The 20,875-nt window shown below is 35.4% G+C and overlaps 1 protein-coding gene across 1 annotated transcript; it reads right to left on the bottom strand.

Moving 5' to 3' along the window:
- Positions 1–4,028: 4,028 nt before the first annotated feature.
- On the bottom strand, positions 4,029–20,075 carry LOC131614756 (uncharacterized). The gene is made up of 6 exons (XM_058886310.1): positions 19,889–20,075; positions 19,420–19,688; positions 19,008–19,122; positions 4,567–5,867; positions 4,323–4,475; positions 4,029–4,070 (listed from the first exon to the last, which is right to left on the bottom strand). Exons 1-6 carry the CDS (start codon positions 20,073–20,075, stop codon positions 4,029–4,031), a joined length of 2,067 nt encoding a protein of 688 aa, XP_058742293.1.
- Positions 20,076–20,875: the final 800 nt, after the last annotated feature.

Consider the following 20,875-nt stretch of genomic DNA (forward strand, 5'->3'; position numbering starts at 1 on the left):
CTCATACCACTAATTAACCCTAATTTAACTCCTAACTGAAAGCCCCAATTGCACGCCCTCAAGAACCCTAACGGCCATCCATGGTGAACCACTTGAATCCGCCCAGAAATTCAATTAAAATCACATACACATTCGCAACACATCAACAAACCATAATATGCAATCAGAATCACATTAGAATGCGTGAATTGCCCTATTCGAGCCAAGTTTCAAAGCAACTTACCTTGGTTAAACGGAGATCGATCTGGGGGTGTTGGGGTCGAGTGATGATCCACACAGCTTCAGAATGATCCCACGAATCTTTTGCAATCCTCAAATCTTCTTGAAAGTTTCAAATTCCCCAAAACCGAAATCAAGTTCTTGGTGAATTTTTTTGTTCTTGAATATGCTTCTCTACAGAATTTTTGCGTCCCCTAGTCCATTGGCTTGTGTATGCTACTTATAGTCTTGCATTAGGTTAGTAATTGGAGGCCCAAAGCTCTATGAATCCACCTTTGCAAAGTTTGGAAAGTTTTGATTTTATTCTTGAATGATAAGTTATCAAACTTGGCCTATTTTGTATCAATACTTTTTCATTTAATTTTCCACGAAAATATATTATATTCCAGCATTAATGTTGATTGGAAATCACCAAAATATATTTTCTACCAAAATTATTTGATTTTTCCACTTATTTAAATCATTAAAAATCAGTTTTAAATGAAATAAAATTGTGTGAAAATCCAACAAAGTGATATAATTCATGGCATATGTTTTGGATAACTTGTGGGCCAAGTTTAAGTCACAAAAATATGGGCCTATTTGCAACAAATCCAATTTGAACCTTCTTATCTCACATTTGGTCCTCCAAAATCAACCAACTTTGATCGATCACATCTCACTCAATTTTTAAGCTATGAGGGATTTCTAATACTTTTTGGAAACCTCAAGAGGTCCTCTACAAGCCACTTTGGAACATATTTTTCATTTGGGGCTTTTATCTTGATCATATCCTCTTTGACAAAAAACTGCTTTTGGAGGATGCCTGAAAAGGACCTGTAATCTTTTGCACTGTATCTCTCAAATGAATCATTTCTAGCCCTGGCTTGTGAGAGACAAATTTGTAGATAATCCAATTTCCTTCAACATAGGCTTTGAGTGGGGAATTTTTGATGTTCCATGTGAAAGTTATGCCCAGTCAAAGTTGGGTTGACTTTCTCCTAAGAAACCCTAATTTGAACCTTTGTGTATTTGTTCATCTCTGAGTTTCTATTAATGGAATCATGATCAATCTTTGATCAAATGATGGTTGTACTTCACATACTAGATGTTGACCAAAATTGGGAAGCTTTGACTATGCTCTGGTGATGGTTGACTTTTTAGGTCAAACCAGTTGACTATGGATCATCTTGGACTTTGGAGTGAGTGATCTTTGGGACTGAACCTTGAGCTTTGCATTATTGTGAATGGAATATGGGAGGGCAAATTTTGGGGTATGACACATCTCTACCAACCAAGGTTGTTAAAATCTCGATTTAAAACCTAAACTCTATAGATTTCACGTTTCTAGGTCAGCATTTCGTGTTAAATCGCAGGTAAAAATCTTTTTATGTAAAATCGTATTCTGGAACGATTTTAAGTGATTTAAATCATTCTGAAATTGCTGAAATCGTGTAAAATCATGTAAAATCGTGTAAAATCATGTAAAATCGTTGAATTTTACTCTTTGACCTGATTTTATTTTATTTTTTTGTTAAAATTTATAAATCACATTTTATATTTTGGCCCATAAAATTTTCTCTATGAATTTTTAATTTTATTCATATTTATATCTTGGTTATAATATTAACGAATATTTAACATTTGGAGATGAATTTAATCGAGTCGAATATGATTGCTCTAATGAAGATGATGTTGTAGAAGGATTGAACTTTTGATTAAGTTGAAGATGAAGGTGAAAAAATTTATTTTTTTAAACTTGAAAAAGTTATGAAACTATTGTTTTTTTTATAATCTTTTGGATGTTATTTTTTATGATTTGGTGGACAATTTATATAGTTTGATACAAGTTTGTGAATATTACACTTTATTATTATGATATAGTATATTTTTATTTTATAATTAAGTTAAAATTTTAAATAATTAATGTATTTGGAATATTCTATAAGTATATATATGTCGTATATATAAATTTAATATAATTTTAATACGAGGTAAACTCTATGATTTTACGTTTCGATTTTACCTAAGTAAAACGAGTCAAGGTAAAAATTCGATTCTGACAACCTTGTCAACCATAAGATGATTGAGGTAAATTAAGAATATGCTGACAAGAAGCTTTGTAGGCAAACACACGCCATCTATTCCCTTATATAGTAATGTGTTCCCACCCCACCACCATGCCCAAAGTTTGAATTTGCTGAACTTGACCTAGTAGTGAGAATATCAATAACTTTAATATATCGATCATCGTCATCCTTTTGAGTATAATATTATACACCCGATAAATTAAAAGAATGAACCTTTGTCATTTTGTGTTGGTTCTTGTGATGGCAGTATTATATTTTTAATTTACTGTGGCTGATGAGGTGCCGTTGATAGGGTATCCGAAAAGCACGTAACAATAATAAGGAAATAAATCTGATGATTGTTTATAGCATTTTCGAAAGTTCTAGACTTTGAATCCGTAGAAGTAATTTTCCATTTTCCATAAAGAATTCTATTTTAAAAAAGATTAAATTTATGATCACCTTTTGTCATTAGGGCGAATTTTTGTTTTCTTCTTTAAAATATTTTTTGGGTAATGCTAACGAGTGCCCTAGGGGCACTGGTTAAGAGTTTAAAATAATATATTTTGTTTATTAAATACTTGTATTAAATGTACTGAAAATTAAAATAATTGACTTTTTTAAGAAATAAAAGGTATGTTTTTCTTGAAAATACTTGTATTCAATGCATTGGAAGTTTAAATTACTGATTCATTTAAAGAATATTTTCTATATTTAGAATGCTTAACCAGTGCCCCTGGGGCACTCGTTAGCATGACCCATATTTTTTTTGTGATTCCAATTTTATAAAATAAATATTTTGTTTGACTGAACATTGGATATCCAAAAACCATAACGAAAACTACTTCTCAAATTCCATATCCAATTTAATATTTTTAAACAATTTTTTTTTTTGTTATTGTCATTGACATCCTCGTGTATACATTGTTAAGTATACATTCCACTATCTATAAGAATATATAAATGGAAAATAATGTTTAAATAGTTTGGAACAATTTTTTCCCACTAATTTAACTTATTGAACCGACTAATCTAGTTCGGGATTAATTTTGCCATCAAGTAGTTCAAATTTATCACAATTGCGAGCGAGAGATTGAACTATAATCTTCCTTATTAAATCTAGCGTCAAAGACTACTTATCAACTAACTATTGAACCATTTTGATGATGCATTAGTGCTTCCTAAATGTTTTTCTATTGCCAATTATTTTATTTGACCAGTATCTACTATTAAAATTTGTTCATTTTATTTTATTTTGTAAAAGATAATTTTCATTGACATATTACTCAATATCTACTTTCTCGTGCATTGCACTGGTGTTCTCCAATTAACTTCTACATTCTGCATATAGAATATGAAACAAGTTATATAGTTTTATATTTAGTTTATAGTAAGTCCCAAGTGCAATTAATGAGCCTTAGGGAGGACATCTAAAGTCATTCAAATTAGAAAGAAAAACTCTTGCTTTTTCTGGTCACATTCAAGGTTGTATCTCCTGTCCAAAACACTTTCAGTTGTCAAAGTGAATTTGCAAAATGCATTAGAAATTCTATACCAACCATGTCTCCAAGAAAAATGTGGACTGAATAAGATCTCTTAATAATATTTAATTCATATCAATGTAAATCATACAATGTAGGAAGGAAATAATTAACTAGTAACAGAAAGAAACAGGACATTTATGGAGCAAACACATTCACCTAACTCCACATTTAAATCATAATGAATAAATCCAACATATTCTCTTCTTTGTCTTGAGATCTAACCATCTATATGTGATATCTCCGAATATCCATTTCTAATCTGAAAATTGAATAACAATCATAATATTAAATTCCATCAGGCATAATAGGTTGAAATAAGAGCTTATGTACTAGCTTATTTCAGATAATTTTATGTGTATAAACACATAATATTAAAATAGAATGGCTTGATGCTGTTCTTGAGAAAGTTGATTTACAATTACATAGATTGATTTACATATGGCTACTTAGAAAAACACTATGTATACAATCCAAAAACTAAAGGGCATAGTAGAATAACTCAATAACTCACTGTTAGAGAAAGTTTTTGGAGATGTTGAGAAGCCATTGCAAGATCTAAAATCCAAAAGTTGTCCATACTAGGATTATATGCTCCAGCAATATATAATTCCAATTGTCTAAGTTTTTTAAATTGAACCAAATACTCCTTCGTTAACTCGGATATCTGTTTACACAAGTAACATTTAAAGTGAATTAAAAGCAACTATTGAGAAACATATAAACATCAAGCAATGTATGGGTTTTGAGCGACTCACCTGCGAAAGGGTCATAGGCATACCGAAATTCTCATGGTGATGTAATCTTGCAATTGTAGCATAGTTATTTACATTTATCTTGTTAAAACCTGCATCCCAAAAAACCTTCAATAACTTTGGAGCCTCTAGAGAGATTATGCTTCTCGTCCGATTGTAACCTCTATATTCAAAGGATGAGAGATTCGAAGCATGAATATCAATCTTACAAGTACGGTCATTCTTATGGTAACAGCGAACTATACTCAAATGACGCAACGTTGCACTAATAATGTTCAAACCACACGTGAACAGGCACATGTTAATGGTGGCACGTTCCAGTTTGGGACAGTTAGAAAACAAATGCGTTATGACATCACCTTCAAGGAGATGATCCAACACAATTGTTGTAACATTTGTCAGTTTAGAAAACTCAACATTAAATTTTTTAGCATGTCTATAGGTAAGCTTGGATAACATTTGAGAGTTAATTTTCACCTTGTGTAATTGATTTAAGAAAAACTTGGAAGAATATTCAATAGATAAGAGATTTAAGGCAACAATATCAATATTTCTCGTCTTCCTGATACGACCGCAGATAACTTTCAAATGAAGCAATGTTGTACTATCTATTTTTAAGTCAGATAGGATCCAACATAGATTAAGAGTCAAGTTCTCAAGATGGGTGTTTAAAAACAGATCCTGAAGCATATTCTGCTCCACAGGAACTAGAGTCAACACAAGAGTTTTCAAATTCTTCAATCCAGAAAATTCCATAGTTGCTGCTATGTGGCAGTTCTGTAGGTGTAGATATGTGAGAGAATTAGGGCCAGACAAGAGAGGAAATAAAAATTTGTATGGCTCTAATTTAAAATCAGTTATGTATGGCTCTCGATCTACTTTTAAATCAGTTTTATATGCTAATAGCAGCTCAATACGATTGGCACCCTTAAGAACTCCTTTGTGAACCAATTCATCAATGGCATAAGTATGATCAATATCTAATGGAAAATTGAGTCGGATTGAACGGATCATGTCACCGGGATATTTCTGCATGAAATTATCCAAACTTGCGGCAAATTGAGATTGAATCGGTTGAAAGAGTGGAAGGGCTATTGGTAAGTCTGGCATTGTATTATAATCAAACATGTTATGGAGATCAAACGTGAGGTCCTTCCTTGATCCCCATTCATGATACCAATGTTTGGACAAAGCACTAGTTTTCACCAAATTCTTCAAACTTAACTTGGAAAAGATATAAGATATAACACAATCAGGCAACTCGGTTGACTCACTCTTGAGTTTTTTAACCGAGTTCATTGTTGCTGCAAACAGTAATGAAAAAAATTTAGAAGTTGAATTAACGGCATAAGCAATCAAAGGGAGATATATGTATTAATGATTATTGTAAAGTTTCATATTCCAATTAGATGCTACAAAGAGAAAAGTAAGTTACAGGAATGAACACCTACCTTAGCTTTGTGTTCTGTATGGAAAACCTGGACAAGTAGGTTTTTTAACGGTCTAGTATTAGGGTTTATTTATTTCGCTACAAATTTGTTTTAGTGAAAAGATTTGAAATCTCCATACTAATGGGCCTCTTTTTGGGTTTCCACAGGCGGTTTATTAGGTGTTTTTAAATTCACTTTATATTTAAACTAGTAAGGGACATGGTGTGAACCAACTTTTAGCTTATAAAAAAAATTTAAAATTTAAAAATAATTTAAGATAATTAGTATAAATAGTAAAGAAAATTCGGAGATTGTATAACAACTTGTTCAAATGTACACATAACAAAATCACATATAAGGTTGTCGTTAAACAAGGAACTTGGACACCAAAGAAGAGAATATACAATTTTCTTGACGCAATCAACAAATGCATATGTGTGTATGCATGGGTATATGTAACGTTGCACATTCGTGATCAAATATTTGTTGGAATTAATCTTGATGAGCAAGATTCAATCACACTGGTTAAATTCCCTCACTACGCCAAAATTGGCTTTTAAAAGCGCACCTACAACAGCGCTTATTCACAAAAGCGCTTTCGTAGGTTTGGTTAAAAACAAAATAAAAAAACACGCTAGAAAAGCGCTCTTAAAGGGGGGCAATGAAAGCGCTTTTCAAAAGCGCTCTTATAGGAGGTGGCTATGAAAGCGCTTTCCAAAAGCGCTCTTAAAGGGTGGGGTATGACAGCGCTTTTCAAAAGCGCTCTTATAGGGGTCTTATAGGGGGTGGATATGAAAGCGCTTTTGAAAGCGCTCTTAAAGGGGGGGTTACGAAAGCGCTTTTAAAGAGAAAGCGCTGGTATAGAGTGGCCTATGAAAGCGCTTTTGAAAAGCGCTCTTGTAGCCCTCATTAAATATTTTTAAAACTAAAACACGCTCTTTTATTTTAATTTCCAGAAACATTCTGAAAGTTCTTCTTCCTCTCACGCTATTACTGTTATTCCGTCGAACCACTCACCCTCTAAACCACTCACCCTCACGTCTGAACCACTCACCGTCCGTCTCAACCACTCTCCGTCGTCTTCTCACCTTCAGGCCACCGCCGCCGCTGCCGCCGCCGTTCTTTGGGTGGGATTTTAGGGTTTTCTTGGTCAAAATCAACATCTTCTTGCTGCTTCTGTTCAGGTAAAATCTTCCCACTATTCTGGTCTGGTTTAGGCAATTTCAGCGAGGACTTTCTGTTTAGGGATTTTAGGATTTTAGGGATTTTAGGATTTTAGAACTTGTAATTGCAAATGAAATTTCTGGTCTGGTTTGAAGACAGTAATGAAGTCAGTGATACATTCTTCTGTTATGGATATCAATAGAAAAATTAAGAGAAATATAATGTCTTAAAATGCTAGAAAGCAACACACTTACTGATTGATACATAATTTTGAACTAAAGTGTTGCTACTCTTGGACATTTTCTTCCACTCTTACCACATTTCATTTAGAAATGTAACTGAGTTTTTGAATACAAAACTACTTGCTGTTGCTGCCTAAATTAAGGTATCTCAAAAAATGAAAACAGAGACAATAAACATCATCGACTTCTGTGAAAGTTCTATTTTAAAATATTTGTACGGTGATACTACATATATGGTTATAACATATGTTAAATAAATAAATATTAAGTGACATAAACTTCAAAAGATAGGTTTTTATTTTTTTTAATTTGTAATTATAACTAGATTGCTTCTGTTGATGATGATGTGAGTTCTAGTTTTGTTTTTGTTTTTGTTTTTGTTATTTAGTGATGATGTGAGTTCTAGTTTTGTGATGCATTTGTGTAGTTTATGTCAATGGTGATGAAGGTTAAAGGTTATTATAGTAATGGTGAAATTATAGTAAGACAATTTCATGGGTTTATGGATGGTTATTTGGTTGTGGGTTTATTATTATTCTATTAAGTGTACTTTTATAGTTACTTTGAAGTCTATGGTTTCTACTTCTAAAATCATAGTAGTTTGTGCTACAGATTGCATATAGTTCCTTCACTTTTATGATATTTGTATTTAACTGCATCGTGCGTGTGTGTTTAATTTTACAGTTACTTTGAAGTCTCTGGTTTCTACTTGTACAACGCCGATTCAAACCTACCCATCTCCCACATCAAGTCTAACTCAGGTTACTATCCCTTTCTTCTTGCTTATAGTTTGTTATTTTCTGCTTATAGTTTATTGTTTATGGTTCTATTTAATATCAATTTAGTGTCTCTCAACCATTTTTTTGGTTTGTGGACTTATATTACCTTGAAATAAGGTAAGGTCTTCTTTAAGAAATCGGGTATTCTGATTAGGTATTCTGATTAGGTATTCTATTATGATGATAGCTATTTATTATCTTGACAGAATTCCTTAGTACCTGATAGAGAAACCAAGAAGCATTTGTTTAGCTTAATTAAGTCATGGATAAGACATGGATGAGATCAAACCGATTGTCGAAAGAGTACGAGAAAGGGGTATGGGAATTCGTTGAGTTTGCGGTTAAGCACTCCGAAGACCCGCTTCGAATGCCGTGTCCTTGCTTGGGTTGCTGTTATGGGGATAAGGTTGACGGGAAACAGTTGGGATCCCATTTACTACGGTTTGGAATTGATAGAAGTTATACATGTTGGACAATGCATGGTGAGAAAAGTAACAGGAATGCTGGGTCGAGTTGTAATAGGAAGTATGCTTCAAACGACGATTGCACAGACACATACGATTGCGATCGAGTCGAAGAGATTGCAGAAGCGCTTGAAGAAGATCTTGCGGATTGTCCCAAAATGTTTGAGAGGTTGGTAAGCGATGCAGAGAAACCGTTGTATGATGGTTGTTTAAAATTCACAAGATTGTCTGCGGTGTTAAAGTTGTACAACTTAAAGGCGGACAATGGATGGTCGGATAAAAGTTTCACAGAGTTATTAGCCCTTATGAAAGATATGCTACCAGAGGATAATGTTCTTCCCAATCGAACGTATGAAGCCAAAAAGATGTTGTCCTCTATTGGCATGAGCTATGATAAGATACATGCATGTCCAAACGATTGCGTTTTGTTTCGAAACGAGTATGCAGCGTTGAATGAGTGTCCTAAATGTGGTGCCCCTCGATATAAGAAAAAGTTGTCTCCTGCTAAAGTCTTATGGTATTTTCCTATAATTCCGAGATTTAGACGCATGTATCGTAGTGAGACCGATTCAAGACACTTGACTTGGCATGCAGATGAAAGAATTATTGATGGAAAGTTGCGACATCCGGCAGACTCACCACAATGGATGAAAGTTGATACTGATTATCCTGAATTTGCAAAAGAAGCAAGAAACCTTCGGTTGTCATTGTCTACTGATGGAATGAACCCGCATGGTATTCAAAGTATCTCGCATAGCACATGGCCTGTGATTCTTATGATCTATAACCTACCTCCGTGGCTATGTATGAAGCGTAAGTACATGATGTTATCAATGCTAATTTCTGGGCCTAAACAACCAGGGAATGACATAGACGTATACTTGGCACCGTTAATCGAAGATTTAAAGTTTTTGTGGGACAACGGTGTGGAGGTTTACGATGGGTATAGGAAGGAAAGTTTCAACTTGAGGGCGATGTTGTTTGGAACAATTAATGATTTTCCAGCATACGGAAATCTATCCGGGTACAGCAATAAAGGTCAAAAGGCGTGTCCCGTTTGTGAAGATGAAACCGATACGACACGATTGGATCTTTGTCAGAAGAATGTCTTTCTCGGTCATCGTAGATTCTTAAATTCTAATCATCACTACCGTGGGTGGAGAAAAGCATTCAACGGAAAGGCCGAACATGGTACAGCCCCGCCTTTTTTGTCAGGTGATCAAATTTTTGAAAAGGTGAAAGATGTGAGCACTCAGTTTGGCAAGCCTTTTGCACATTCACTTGTCAAGGGTGGGTGGAAGAAGAAGTCCATTTTTTTTGAACTTCCATATTGGAAGTCGTTGTACGTAAGACATTTCCTGGATGTTATGCATATTGAAAAAAATGTATTTGACAGCGTTATAGGTACGTTACTCAATATACCAGGAAAGTCTAAGGATGGCGTTAACATAAGGAATGACATGGCAAACATGGGGATGAGAACTGAATTGAGACCCGTGACGAAAGGAAGACGAACATATCTGCCACCTGCTGTTTACACTCTATCTAGAAAGGAGAAGAAAACATTGTGTAAGTTCCTCAGTGAAGTTAAAGTTCCAGAAGGCTACTCTTCAGATATTAGAAGACTTGTGTCCATGAAAGACCTCAAGTTAAAGAGTTTGAAGACGCATGATTGTCATGTTATAATGGAACATTTTTTACCAATAGGTATACGTTCTATTCTGCCAGAAAAAGTAAGAAGCGCAATAACTAAGCTGTGTTTCTTCTTCAGGTCAATTTGCAGTAAGGTGGTCGATCCCGCGATCTTACCAACATTGCAAAAAGAGATAGTTGTTACTTTATGTGATCTTGAAATGTATTTTCCTCCCTCGTTTTTTGACATAATGGTTCATCTAGTCGTTCATCTTGTGAAAGAGACACAATTGTGCGGACCAGCTTATATGAGATGGATGTACCCTGCTGAACGTTATATGAAAATATTAAAAGGGTACGTGAAAAACAGAAGTCGACCGGAGGGTTGTATTGCCGAACGATACGTTGTTGAAGAAGCGGTTGAGTTTTGTACTGAATATCTGTCAAATGTTCAATCAATTGGACTCCCCAAATCTCATATTGTCGAAAAAAAAGAAGGAAAAAGGCTAATTGGAAATAAAGTTGTGACAGTATCAATGGTCGAACGGGATCAAGCGCACTTGTATGTTCTGCACAATGAGATTGAGGTTGAGCCGTATGTTGAAATGCACAAGGTTGTTCTCCGAGATTTAAATCCAAATAGAAATGAGAACTGGATAGTACGAGAGCACAATCGAAGTTTCATTCCGTGGTTTAGGGATCATATTTATTCAAAGTATCGTTCAGATCCTGCTTCAGTAACAGAAAGGTTGAGATGTTTAGCCTATGGTCCAACTGTAATTGTGCTTTCTTATAGCGCATACGCTATTAATGGATACACATTTTATACCAAAGAACAGGATGATAAAAGTACTATGCAAAATAGTGGTGTTACCTTGGTAGCTGAAGCAATGCACATATCAAGTGCGAATGACTTAAATCCGAAATTTGCAAATTTGTCATATTTTGGGGTTATCGAGCGCATTTTGGTGTTTGATTACGCGAAGTTTCAGATTCCTGTATTTGGTTGCAAGTGGGTTGAAAATAATAGTGGCATACGAATGGATAAGTCAGGATTTTTGCAAGTGGATCTCAATAGGGTAGGGTACAAAGATGAGCCTTTCATTTTAGCCTCTCAAGCTAAACAAGTGTTCTATGTCAATGATCCGACAAGTACGAAATGGTCTATAGTGCTTTTATCTAACAAAATAGTAGATGAAAACATTGAAGATCAAGGTGATATTGGTGTTGGCATTGAATCTTGTACAAGAAACGATCAAAATGAGAATGAATCTTGTACTAGAAATGATCATAATGAGGGTATTTGGATCAATCCAACCGTCCGCGTTGTTAAGAGACGCGTAGAACACAATCCTACCAAGAAAAGAAAGAGACGTTAGTGATAAAGGTAATAGTATACATATTCCGACTAATTTGTTTTATTCAATTTGTACCGATTGTTTTAATCAATAGTATAGTACTTATTCAATTTTGGTGCATATTCTCGTTTTGTACATAACTTTTGAACCATGTATCCGTTTGTCGACTTCTTTACATGTAACTATACTATTTTGACGATTCCGGAGCTGCTCATGCACTTATATGTTCATTTCGGGACTGTTTTTTTATCGGTTTTGCTTCTGCCCGTAATCAAAAGTCGGGCTTAGGGTCTGAATTTCGGAAAACCGACTTTATTTTTGAGTCCGTGGGGACGTTTTACCATAGCCATGTAAATTTCGTTCAATTCCGACAACTTTATTTTTTGACGCTTATTTTGATTTGTACCGATTTCGTTTCCGATTTACTTGTACATGCATGGTTTGACTTCCATTTTACTTGTATAGATTGTTAGCTTATTAATAGTGTACTAATGTGCTTTAGTTTGTTTGATACAGGTTAAATGGCTCCGGATAGAGATGCTCCACCTGAAAACTCACAAGAAAGAGATGCTCAAGAAAGAGATGCCACGGATACAAATGCTCCACCTGATACTGAAGCAAAAGAAGTTGCACGAGGCATCACTATCATGAAGGGAATCGTTCGACATAGAGACCAAGGATTAGTATACCGATTGGAATGGAATTCTGATAAACAAGCAATTGGTCCTAATTCTGCAAAGTTGACAAGTTATATTGGTACACTTGTTCGTATGCATATTCCGGTCTCCGTAGCTAGATGGAATATGAAAAGCAAAGACTTGGATGAGAAAAAAGACGCGATTTGGGACGAGCTTCAGGTATATATCATATATGGTTAATTGTTGTTATTATCTTGACGATAAATTGTTTAAATTACTTATACTAACACACTATGCGTATGTTTTTTTGCAGAGGACTTTTGAGATACCAGATGATCATAGACGCTACATACTTGGTTTGGCCGGCAAAAGATATAGAGGGTGGAAAGCTTTTTTGACAAACACTTATCTTAAGGATAAAGATGGAAACTTTCTTGAAGAGGCACCGGGACGGCCAAAAAAGTATGAGATCTTCATTGGTGAAGAAGATTGGGCTAAGTTTGTAGAGCAAAGAGATGAAGATTTTCGGAAAAGGAGTGCCAAGAATAGTGCGAGAGCATCCAAACCCGCATATCCATACAAAAAAGGGCGTTTGGGATATGCACGCTTGGAGGATAAAATTGTAAGTAAATAGAAATGCGTTTTAATTAATTGTCTAAATGTGTTTTATTTGATGATTTTATCATTTGTGTCAATGCATAGTTAGAGGAGACTAAAAGTGAGGAAACCTCACTTCCTGAACATGTGTTGTGGAGGGAAGCTCGTGTGGGCAAGGATCATGCTGTCGATCCCGAAGTTCAGAGAGTTTTTACTGAATGTGTAAGTATAATACTGTGTCTTTAATTAAATCAAATGTTTTTTAATATATAAATGATTTTTTAATGTAAATGAATTACAGGAGACCTTGTCGCAATCGGCATCCACCGGAGAGGGGAGCATACTTAGTAGAGCACTAGATGCTCCTGAGTATCCCGGTCGGGTGAGGGGTAAGGGTCATGGTGTGACTCCAACCTCTTTTTACAAGAGTCCTAGGAGAAGAAATCCTTCAAATGAAAAGAAGTGTTGCAAAAGTTGGCGGAATTGCAAGCACAAGTCTCTGAATTGCAAAGAGATAAAGAGGCGTATATGAGAGAAAAGTGCAACACTTCATCGGTGAAAGAAACTAGTGATAAGGCTAGTATCAACTATCAAAGGAAATTTCCCGAGGTAATTATAATTTTTTTTCCTTTTAAATTGTTCTATTTTATTAATGATAATGACTTTATATTTACTATTGGTTTAGGGCATTTCATCTTGCCAACTATACTTATCGGAACCGAGTTATCGACTAGTTGGCAAGGGAAAAGTGCACAACACTTTGGGAGATTTACTTCACCATAGACCGCTCCCGGATGGACACCTGAAAGTATCGGTGGATGTTGTAGTAGATCATGATGCGATGCTACCGGTACCTGACATGGTCTCAGAGACGACATTGCTGCGAGATGCAATAGGATCATTTGTTGCATGGCCCTCGGAGCTCATTACCATTAGTGATGAGGTATATTGAAAACGATTATGAATCATTTAGTTTTCGAATGTCAATTCTAAACCGTTTATTAATTATTTTTTACATTTTAATTTTAGACTGCTCCTATAAAACCCACAGTTAAGGGTAAAGGGATTTTACAGGAGGAGGAGTCCGTTGCATCACTAAAAGAGGTACATTTAAAGTGTTAATAATTAATCTGAATCTAAATCTGCATGATTTTATATTTTACATAACTTATATGATTTTTAGGCATCCGCTCGAGAGTCACAACAAGTGACGCAGCAAGTTCGTACCGTACCACCCACTGGTCCTCCGAAGCCAGCGGGAAAAAAAGGCGGTGCTTTTGTGCCTCGGTACCGGTCGACGCTCGCAACAATGGTTGATATGTCCGATTTGACGGATGGTGCTGCACGTGAAATCGTTATGGATGAGAGTGTCTTCGGTATTGAATTCAAGTCACTTATTACACTTGATGACTTGGAGGAGATTTTTAAGCATGATCAACTAGGCGTCAATAACATGCACTCATACATTCGGTAATATTCCCTCATCCGATATATTATTTAATTAGTCCCACAATATAATTTATTTACACATTTCAATGAAAATAATCTAATGTTTATTATGTTTTTATTTAAGGTTGTTGTATGACAGAGTGTTGCGCGGGACTCCGTTGTCTAACAGATTCCGTTTCGTGTCTTCCGCCCACTGCAGCGGAATGGCAATTGATTCGGAACCGGAATCAGTTAGACAGTGCTTAGTAGATAGATTCATGTCCACCGGCAATACAGAATGTCTGCATCTTTGGGCGTATAATACCCGACCAGTAGGGTTAGTTTCTCATTCTTTGTTCATCTAATCTCTGTTTCTTTTGTGTATAGCAAAATTTTCATATAACCTATTGTTTTTATTTATAGAGCACACTGGTTGCTGCTTGCTATCAACCCTATAAGGGAAGTCGTGTATTATCTGAATTCGGTAAATGGTGAATGGACCAATTATCCGGCCATGAAGGACATCGTTGATTTGTAAGTGGGATCGTTCTAAATATATATTCGTGTATATTTATATATATATATTTACTTATTTGTGGGATTGATCTAAACATATTCTTTTATATATTTGTTAATTAGATCAATACAAGTGTTCCGAAGTCAACGGGACGCACAGGTATCCCGAACTAAATCTAGCAACATTACTTGGATCCAAGTGCAGGTACATTATTTTTCACAATGTTGCTTATAATATATTTATGCTACTTGATAAAACAATGCACAACTATAGAATCTTATTTGTTTTTCTATGTAGTGCCCGCAACAGAAAAACAGTTACGATTGCGGATACTTTGTATTGAGGTTTATGAAAGAAATCCTTCAGGCAAATCAATTAGAGATTCCGATCACGGTATGAATTTATAACTTAAGATAATTTCATATAATTTATTACATTTAACTAAATGTATCATTCATATTTTGTTTTTGTTTTGTAGTACCTTGACGAATTCCGTGCCACTGGATACCCGAGACTTAAGTTGGAAGAAATAAAAGAGGATTTGTGTCATTTTTATATTAAGCGCTTTTTCATGTAGGATTTGTGTCGAATTGAAGTACTATAATATTATTGATGTTGTAATGATGTATATATATAATATTGGATATTATAATGGTATTATATTAGTATATATATATATTGTCTTACCGATGGCTGAAATAATATCGTCGAAAATAAATTACAGGTCGAAAATATTACAGGCTGAAAACATATTACAGGTCGAAAATATTACAGGTCGACTGGGAGGATTAAATTACAGGCTGCACATTAAAATACCTCATTTAGCTACTAAAGCGCTTTTTAAAAAAGCGCTCTTAAAGGCCCACATACTAAAGCGCTTCTTTTTAAAAGCGCTGCCAAAGATTACTAAAAAAGCAAAAAAAAAAAAAAAAACAACATACTAAAGCGCTTTTGTAAAAGCGCTCTTATAGGGGGGGCTATCAGAGCGCTTTTTCTGGAAAAAGCGCTCTTAAAGCCCACCCTATAAGAGCGCTTTTACAAAAGCGCTTTAGTATGTTGCGTTTTTTTTTAATTTTTTCTCTCACAGGTGGGCCTATCACAGCGCTTTTCTGGAAAAAGCGCACTTAAAGGGGGGCCTACCAGAGCGCTTTTTCCTGAAAAGCGCTCTTAAAGGGGGGCCTACAAGAGCGCTTTTTCCAGAAAAGCGCTCTTATAGGGGGGCCTACCAGAGCGCTTTTAAAAGCGCTTTCGTAGCCTATGCCAGCGCTGGCTTTGGCAGCGCTTTAAAGCGCTGTTATAGGCCAAAAAAAGCGCTTTAATAGCCCTTCCTCGTTGTAGTGCCTCTTGTTCCTCACTCTTCACTCGAGTAAATCAACCGACTTTGGTTGTAAGATGATTCATGATATACAATGACAATGAAGGAAGGAAGAAAATATAATTGAGAAGAAGAAGATTAGAGTTTGAACAAAATAGGGAAAGAAGATGAATGAATATCTACATAGGTTCTCTCTGCTCACAAACTGTGAATATTCTTTGCAACTGCAATGTTCAAGCCAAGTACAATTATAGGGGTTACTCCCTATTTATAGATTTTGAATTTGCTTGCTCCCTAAGCAAAGTCTAAAATACAAAATCCCAAAATAATACCTAATTCTGTTAACACTACAAAATTATACCTAAGTTGAACTCCTGTCGAGGAAACTCCTACGACTATTCGCAAACTAGGCTAATCAACATGACCTTGTTTCTGAACATGTTTCGACACAACTAATTACAATCTTAACGCACCACCTAATTTATTGTGTCTAAGCTATCTACATTCATTATAGATTTTAATTTCTTGAACACTTCGACTTGCACTATTTTCATCTTGAGGTCTACGATCTGATTCTCAGTCCTGCAATGTTCTAAGTTCATATTCCCTTTTGCTATCTGCTCTTGAAGATAACGGAACCTCATCTCAATATGTTTGCTTCGTTCATGTGCTATTTGATTCTTAGCCAGATTCATAGCAAAAATGCTTTCGATCTTCATGGTAAATGCTCCTTGATCCTTCATTGTAATTTATTCGACTAAATTCACCATCCATGTTTCTTGACATACACAATGAGAAGCAACGATGTATTCTGCTTCACACGACGATAGTGCCATTACTGGTTCTTTTCTCAAACTCTAAGCAACTGGTGCACAACCTAGCATAAACACATAACCAACTTTAGATTTTTTTATCCTTAGCATCACTACACCAACTTGATTTAGTGTAACCCACTAGCTTTCATTCCTTTCCTTTATCAGATGTAGGAAATAAAATGTCATAATCAAGAGATCTTTTGAGATACCTTAGTATCCTCTTCTTCGATGCTAGATGTGATACCTTTGAGTTCTGGATGAATCTACTCACCATACCTACATTGTATGCTAGACCAGGCCTTGTGTGACAAAGGTATCTTAATGACCCAATAAGTCTTCTATATTGTGTTGGACCGACATCATCTTTCTCTTAGTCTTCCAACACTTGCTGTCTTGGTTCAGCAGGTGTCGAAGTCGAGTTGGATTCTTCCATCTCAAATATCTTGAGTATTTCTCTTGCATATCTTATTTGATTCATCATCAATCCTCTATTACTCTTGTAGAATTTGATGCCAAGGAAATACAAAATATCGCCCAGATCAGACATTTCAAATTCCTTACTAAGATCACCTTTGAAGTCTTCGATCTCTTTCTTGCAGCTACATGTTATCAACAAGTCGTCGACATAGCGACATAGTATAAGAAATTCACTCTGGCTTCTTCTTACATATACTCCATGTTCATTTGTACACTTCACAAATTCTCTCTCCCTTAGAAACCGTCTATTTCCTTATCGCAAGCTCTTAGAACTTGTTTGAGTCAATATAACGCTTTTATGCAGCTTGTATACCTTTCTTTATTGGTCTTGTTTCACAAACCCAACTGATTGTGCAACATAAACTTCTTCATCTAAGGGCCATTCAGGAATGCACATTTCACATCATCTGACATATGTGTCAATTATTCATGTTTGCAAGACCAACAACTAACCTGATTGTATCGATATTAGCAATAGGTGCAAAATCTTCTTTGTAGTCGATTCCTTATTTGTGAAGAAATCCTTTCACCACAAGTATTGCCTTGTGTAAAGTTACTTTTCCTTTAGGATTCAACTTTCTCTTGTATACCAACTTCACAATGATTGTGTTCTTTCCTTGAGGTAATTTGACAAGTGACCATGTGTTGTTGTCTTCGATGGACTTCAGTTCCTCATTCATTGATGTCATCCACTTCTAATCTTTCAATGCCTCAGATGCTTTGATTGGTTCGACATATGTATAGAAAGCATAGTGTACCAACTCACCTTCATTATAGTCTACATCAACTGATATAATCACACATTTTTGCAATCTTGCAGGCATATGTGTTGTTCTTTGAGGTATGATTGGGCCTGCATGATCACTAAATCTTCTTGTCGAACTTCGCTTTTGACTTCACTACTTGGTTCTTCACATAAGATTCTCACTGAACCCCTCTTGATATTCTCAGTCCAATATCATTCTTTAAGCTCATCAATGATCATGTCCCTGCTATTCACTGCTTGCTTGTTTACTAGGTCAAACAACTTGTATCCATCAGTCGAATGATATCCTATTAAGATCATTTGACTCGACCTGTCATCAAGTTTTCATCTCAACTGATCAAGCAAGTGTATATGTTCTATTGATCCAAATATTTTCATATGACTCAAGCTAGGTTTGACACTAGACCAACATTCTTTAGGTGTAATTCCTTCTATATTCTTCGTCGAACATATGTTCAAAATGTATGTTGCAGTCGACACAGCTTCACCCCAAAATTCCTTAAGTAAATGCTTGCCTTTCAACATACTTCTCACCTTATTTATGATAGTTCTAGTCTTTCTTTCTGCATTTCCTTTCTGATGTGGAGTATAGGATGGCATCGCCTCATGCACAACCCCTTCTTTATCACATAACGCATCGAAGTCTTTCAAAAAATGCTCTCCATCACCATCAGTCCTTAGAATCATGATGTTTTAACCATTTTGTCTTTCGACCATAGACTTAACTTAAAAAATGCCTCGATCACTTCATTTTTTTCTTAATCAGGTAAGTCCATAGTTTTCGACTAAAATCATCTATGAATGTGACAAAGTACCTATTACCTCTAATCGAATCCACCTGGATAGGACGACGATACACATCATAGTATCGGATTTCAAGAATTTCCTTCGACCTGCTTCCTGCATCCTTGTTGAAGCCATTCTTATGTTGCTTTTCCTGCACACATTCCACACATACTTTGTTTTGAATATCGATTTTTGGTAATCCTGAAACCATATTTCTTTTTTTTCAAATCTTTGTGTCTTTGACGTTGAGATGACCAAGTCGATAATGCCATATCTGCTCACCCCTACTAGCTGCAATTGTAAGGCACTTATACTCCATCACATTAAGTTCAATCCTGAGTGTTCTATTATGAGACATAGGAGCCTTCAATATCTTCTACTTAAGTAATTGCCTTATGCTGAGCAAGTTTCTTTTCATGCATGGTATGTACAACACATTGAAAATTACTGAAACTTTACCATCTTTCCTCATAATCAAAACAACACCTATACCTTCAGCTGCTAGAGTATTTTCATCTTCAAATTTTACCATTTTCTTCATTGAGGGCTTTATGTTGATAAACCAATCTTTCTTTCCATACATATGTGATGAGCATCCTGAGTCCATGTACCACTGGTCCTTGTATCTTTTTGCATCTCTTGTTGTGACCATCAGCACCATCTTTTCTTCTTTGTGTTTTGCAAAATTTACATCACTTTCTTGATTCTTTTGTTTTTCTAAGCAATCACTAGCATAATGGCCATACTTCTAACAATTGAAACTCTAAATGTGACTTTTTCAAGTTTTCAACCACCAACTCTTCCTCTTCTTACAACACCACCTCTTTGGTTGCCTTGGTATCATGATCTTGTCTGATTTGACGCATTTACTTCTTGATGGTTTTCTCTACCAGTCTAATTATTGTTGTCCCCTCTACCTTTGTTGTCGAACCACTTTCCTTTTCCTTTCTTTTCTCTTGCCGACTGAGCCTGCAAAGCCACATCGCTCTTCCACTTACCTGGAGCTCTTTTAGCCATTCTTTGTTCACAAGATTCAAGTTTACCTCGAAGATCTTCCTTTGTCAATGGTGACAAATATTTCAACTCTTCTATGGCAACTACCATGTGGTCTAACGTCATAGACAATGACCTCAAGATCTTTGCAATAACTGATCTTGATGTCAACTTTTTTCCACATACCCTAATTTAATTCACCAATTTGTATTCCTAGTGAAGAAATCACTTATGCTTTCACTTTCTTCAATCTAAAGCAATTCATACGTTCTTTTATGAGTTTGTAACCATCCTTTTCACCTTCTTAGCGCCTCCAAATGATTTTTCTAGAATTTCTCATGCTTCTTTTGTTGATTCAACAACACTCAGCTTTTCAAAATTATCTTAACTCACACATTGCTGAATCATAAAGAGAGATTTATAATTCTTCTTATTCAATTCTATGTGTGCATCCTTTTTTTCATTTATCGTAGCTTTTACAAGCGGTTATACTTCTACTTTTACAAGATCCCAAAGATCTTCATAACAAAAAAAATCTTCACCAGCTTGCACCAATTCTCATAGTTGTCAACTATCAGAATCGTAAGACTCGTCAAAAAATTCCCGTTTGGATGATTCATTGTCATCGTGTTTTTCTTCCCAAGAATTTCTCAACCAGTGCTCTAGATGACAGATGTTGGAATTCCAACAAACCTGTGGAGAATTCTGAATCAATCTTGATGAACAACATTTAATCACATGAATCAAATTCCCTCTTATTCTTCACTCTTCACTCGAGTGAATCAACCAACCTTGGTTGCAATATGATTCTTGCTTCACAATGACAATGAAGGAAAAAAGCAAATATAATTGGGAAGAAAAAGATTAGGGTTTGAACAAAATAGGGAAAAAAGATGAATATCTGCAGAGTT

This window comes from Vicia villosa, linkage group LG6 (genome assembly GCF_029867415.1).
Source record: "Vicia villosa cultivar HV-30 ecotype Madison, WI linkage group LG6, Vvil1.0, whole genome shotgun sequence".
Classification (NCBI taxonomy): Eukaryota; Viridiplantae; Streptophyta; class Magnoliopsida; order Fabales; family Fabaceae; genus Vicia; species Vicia villosa.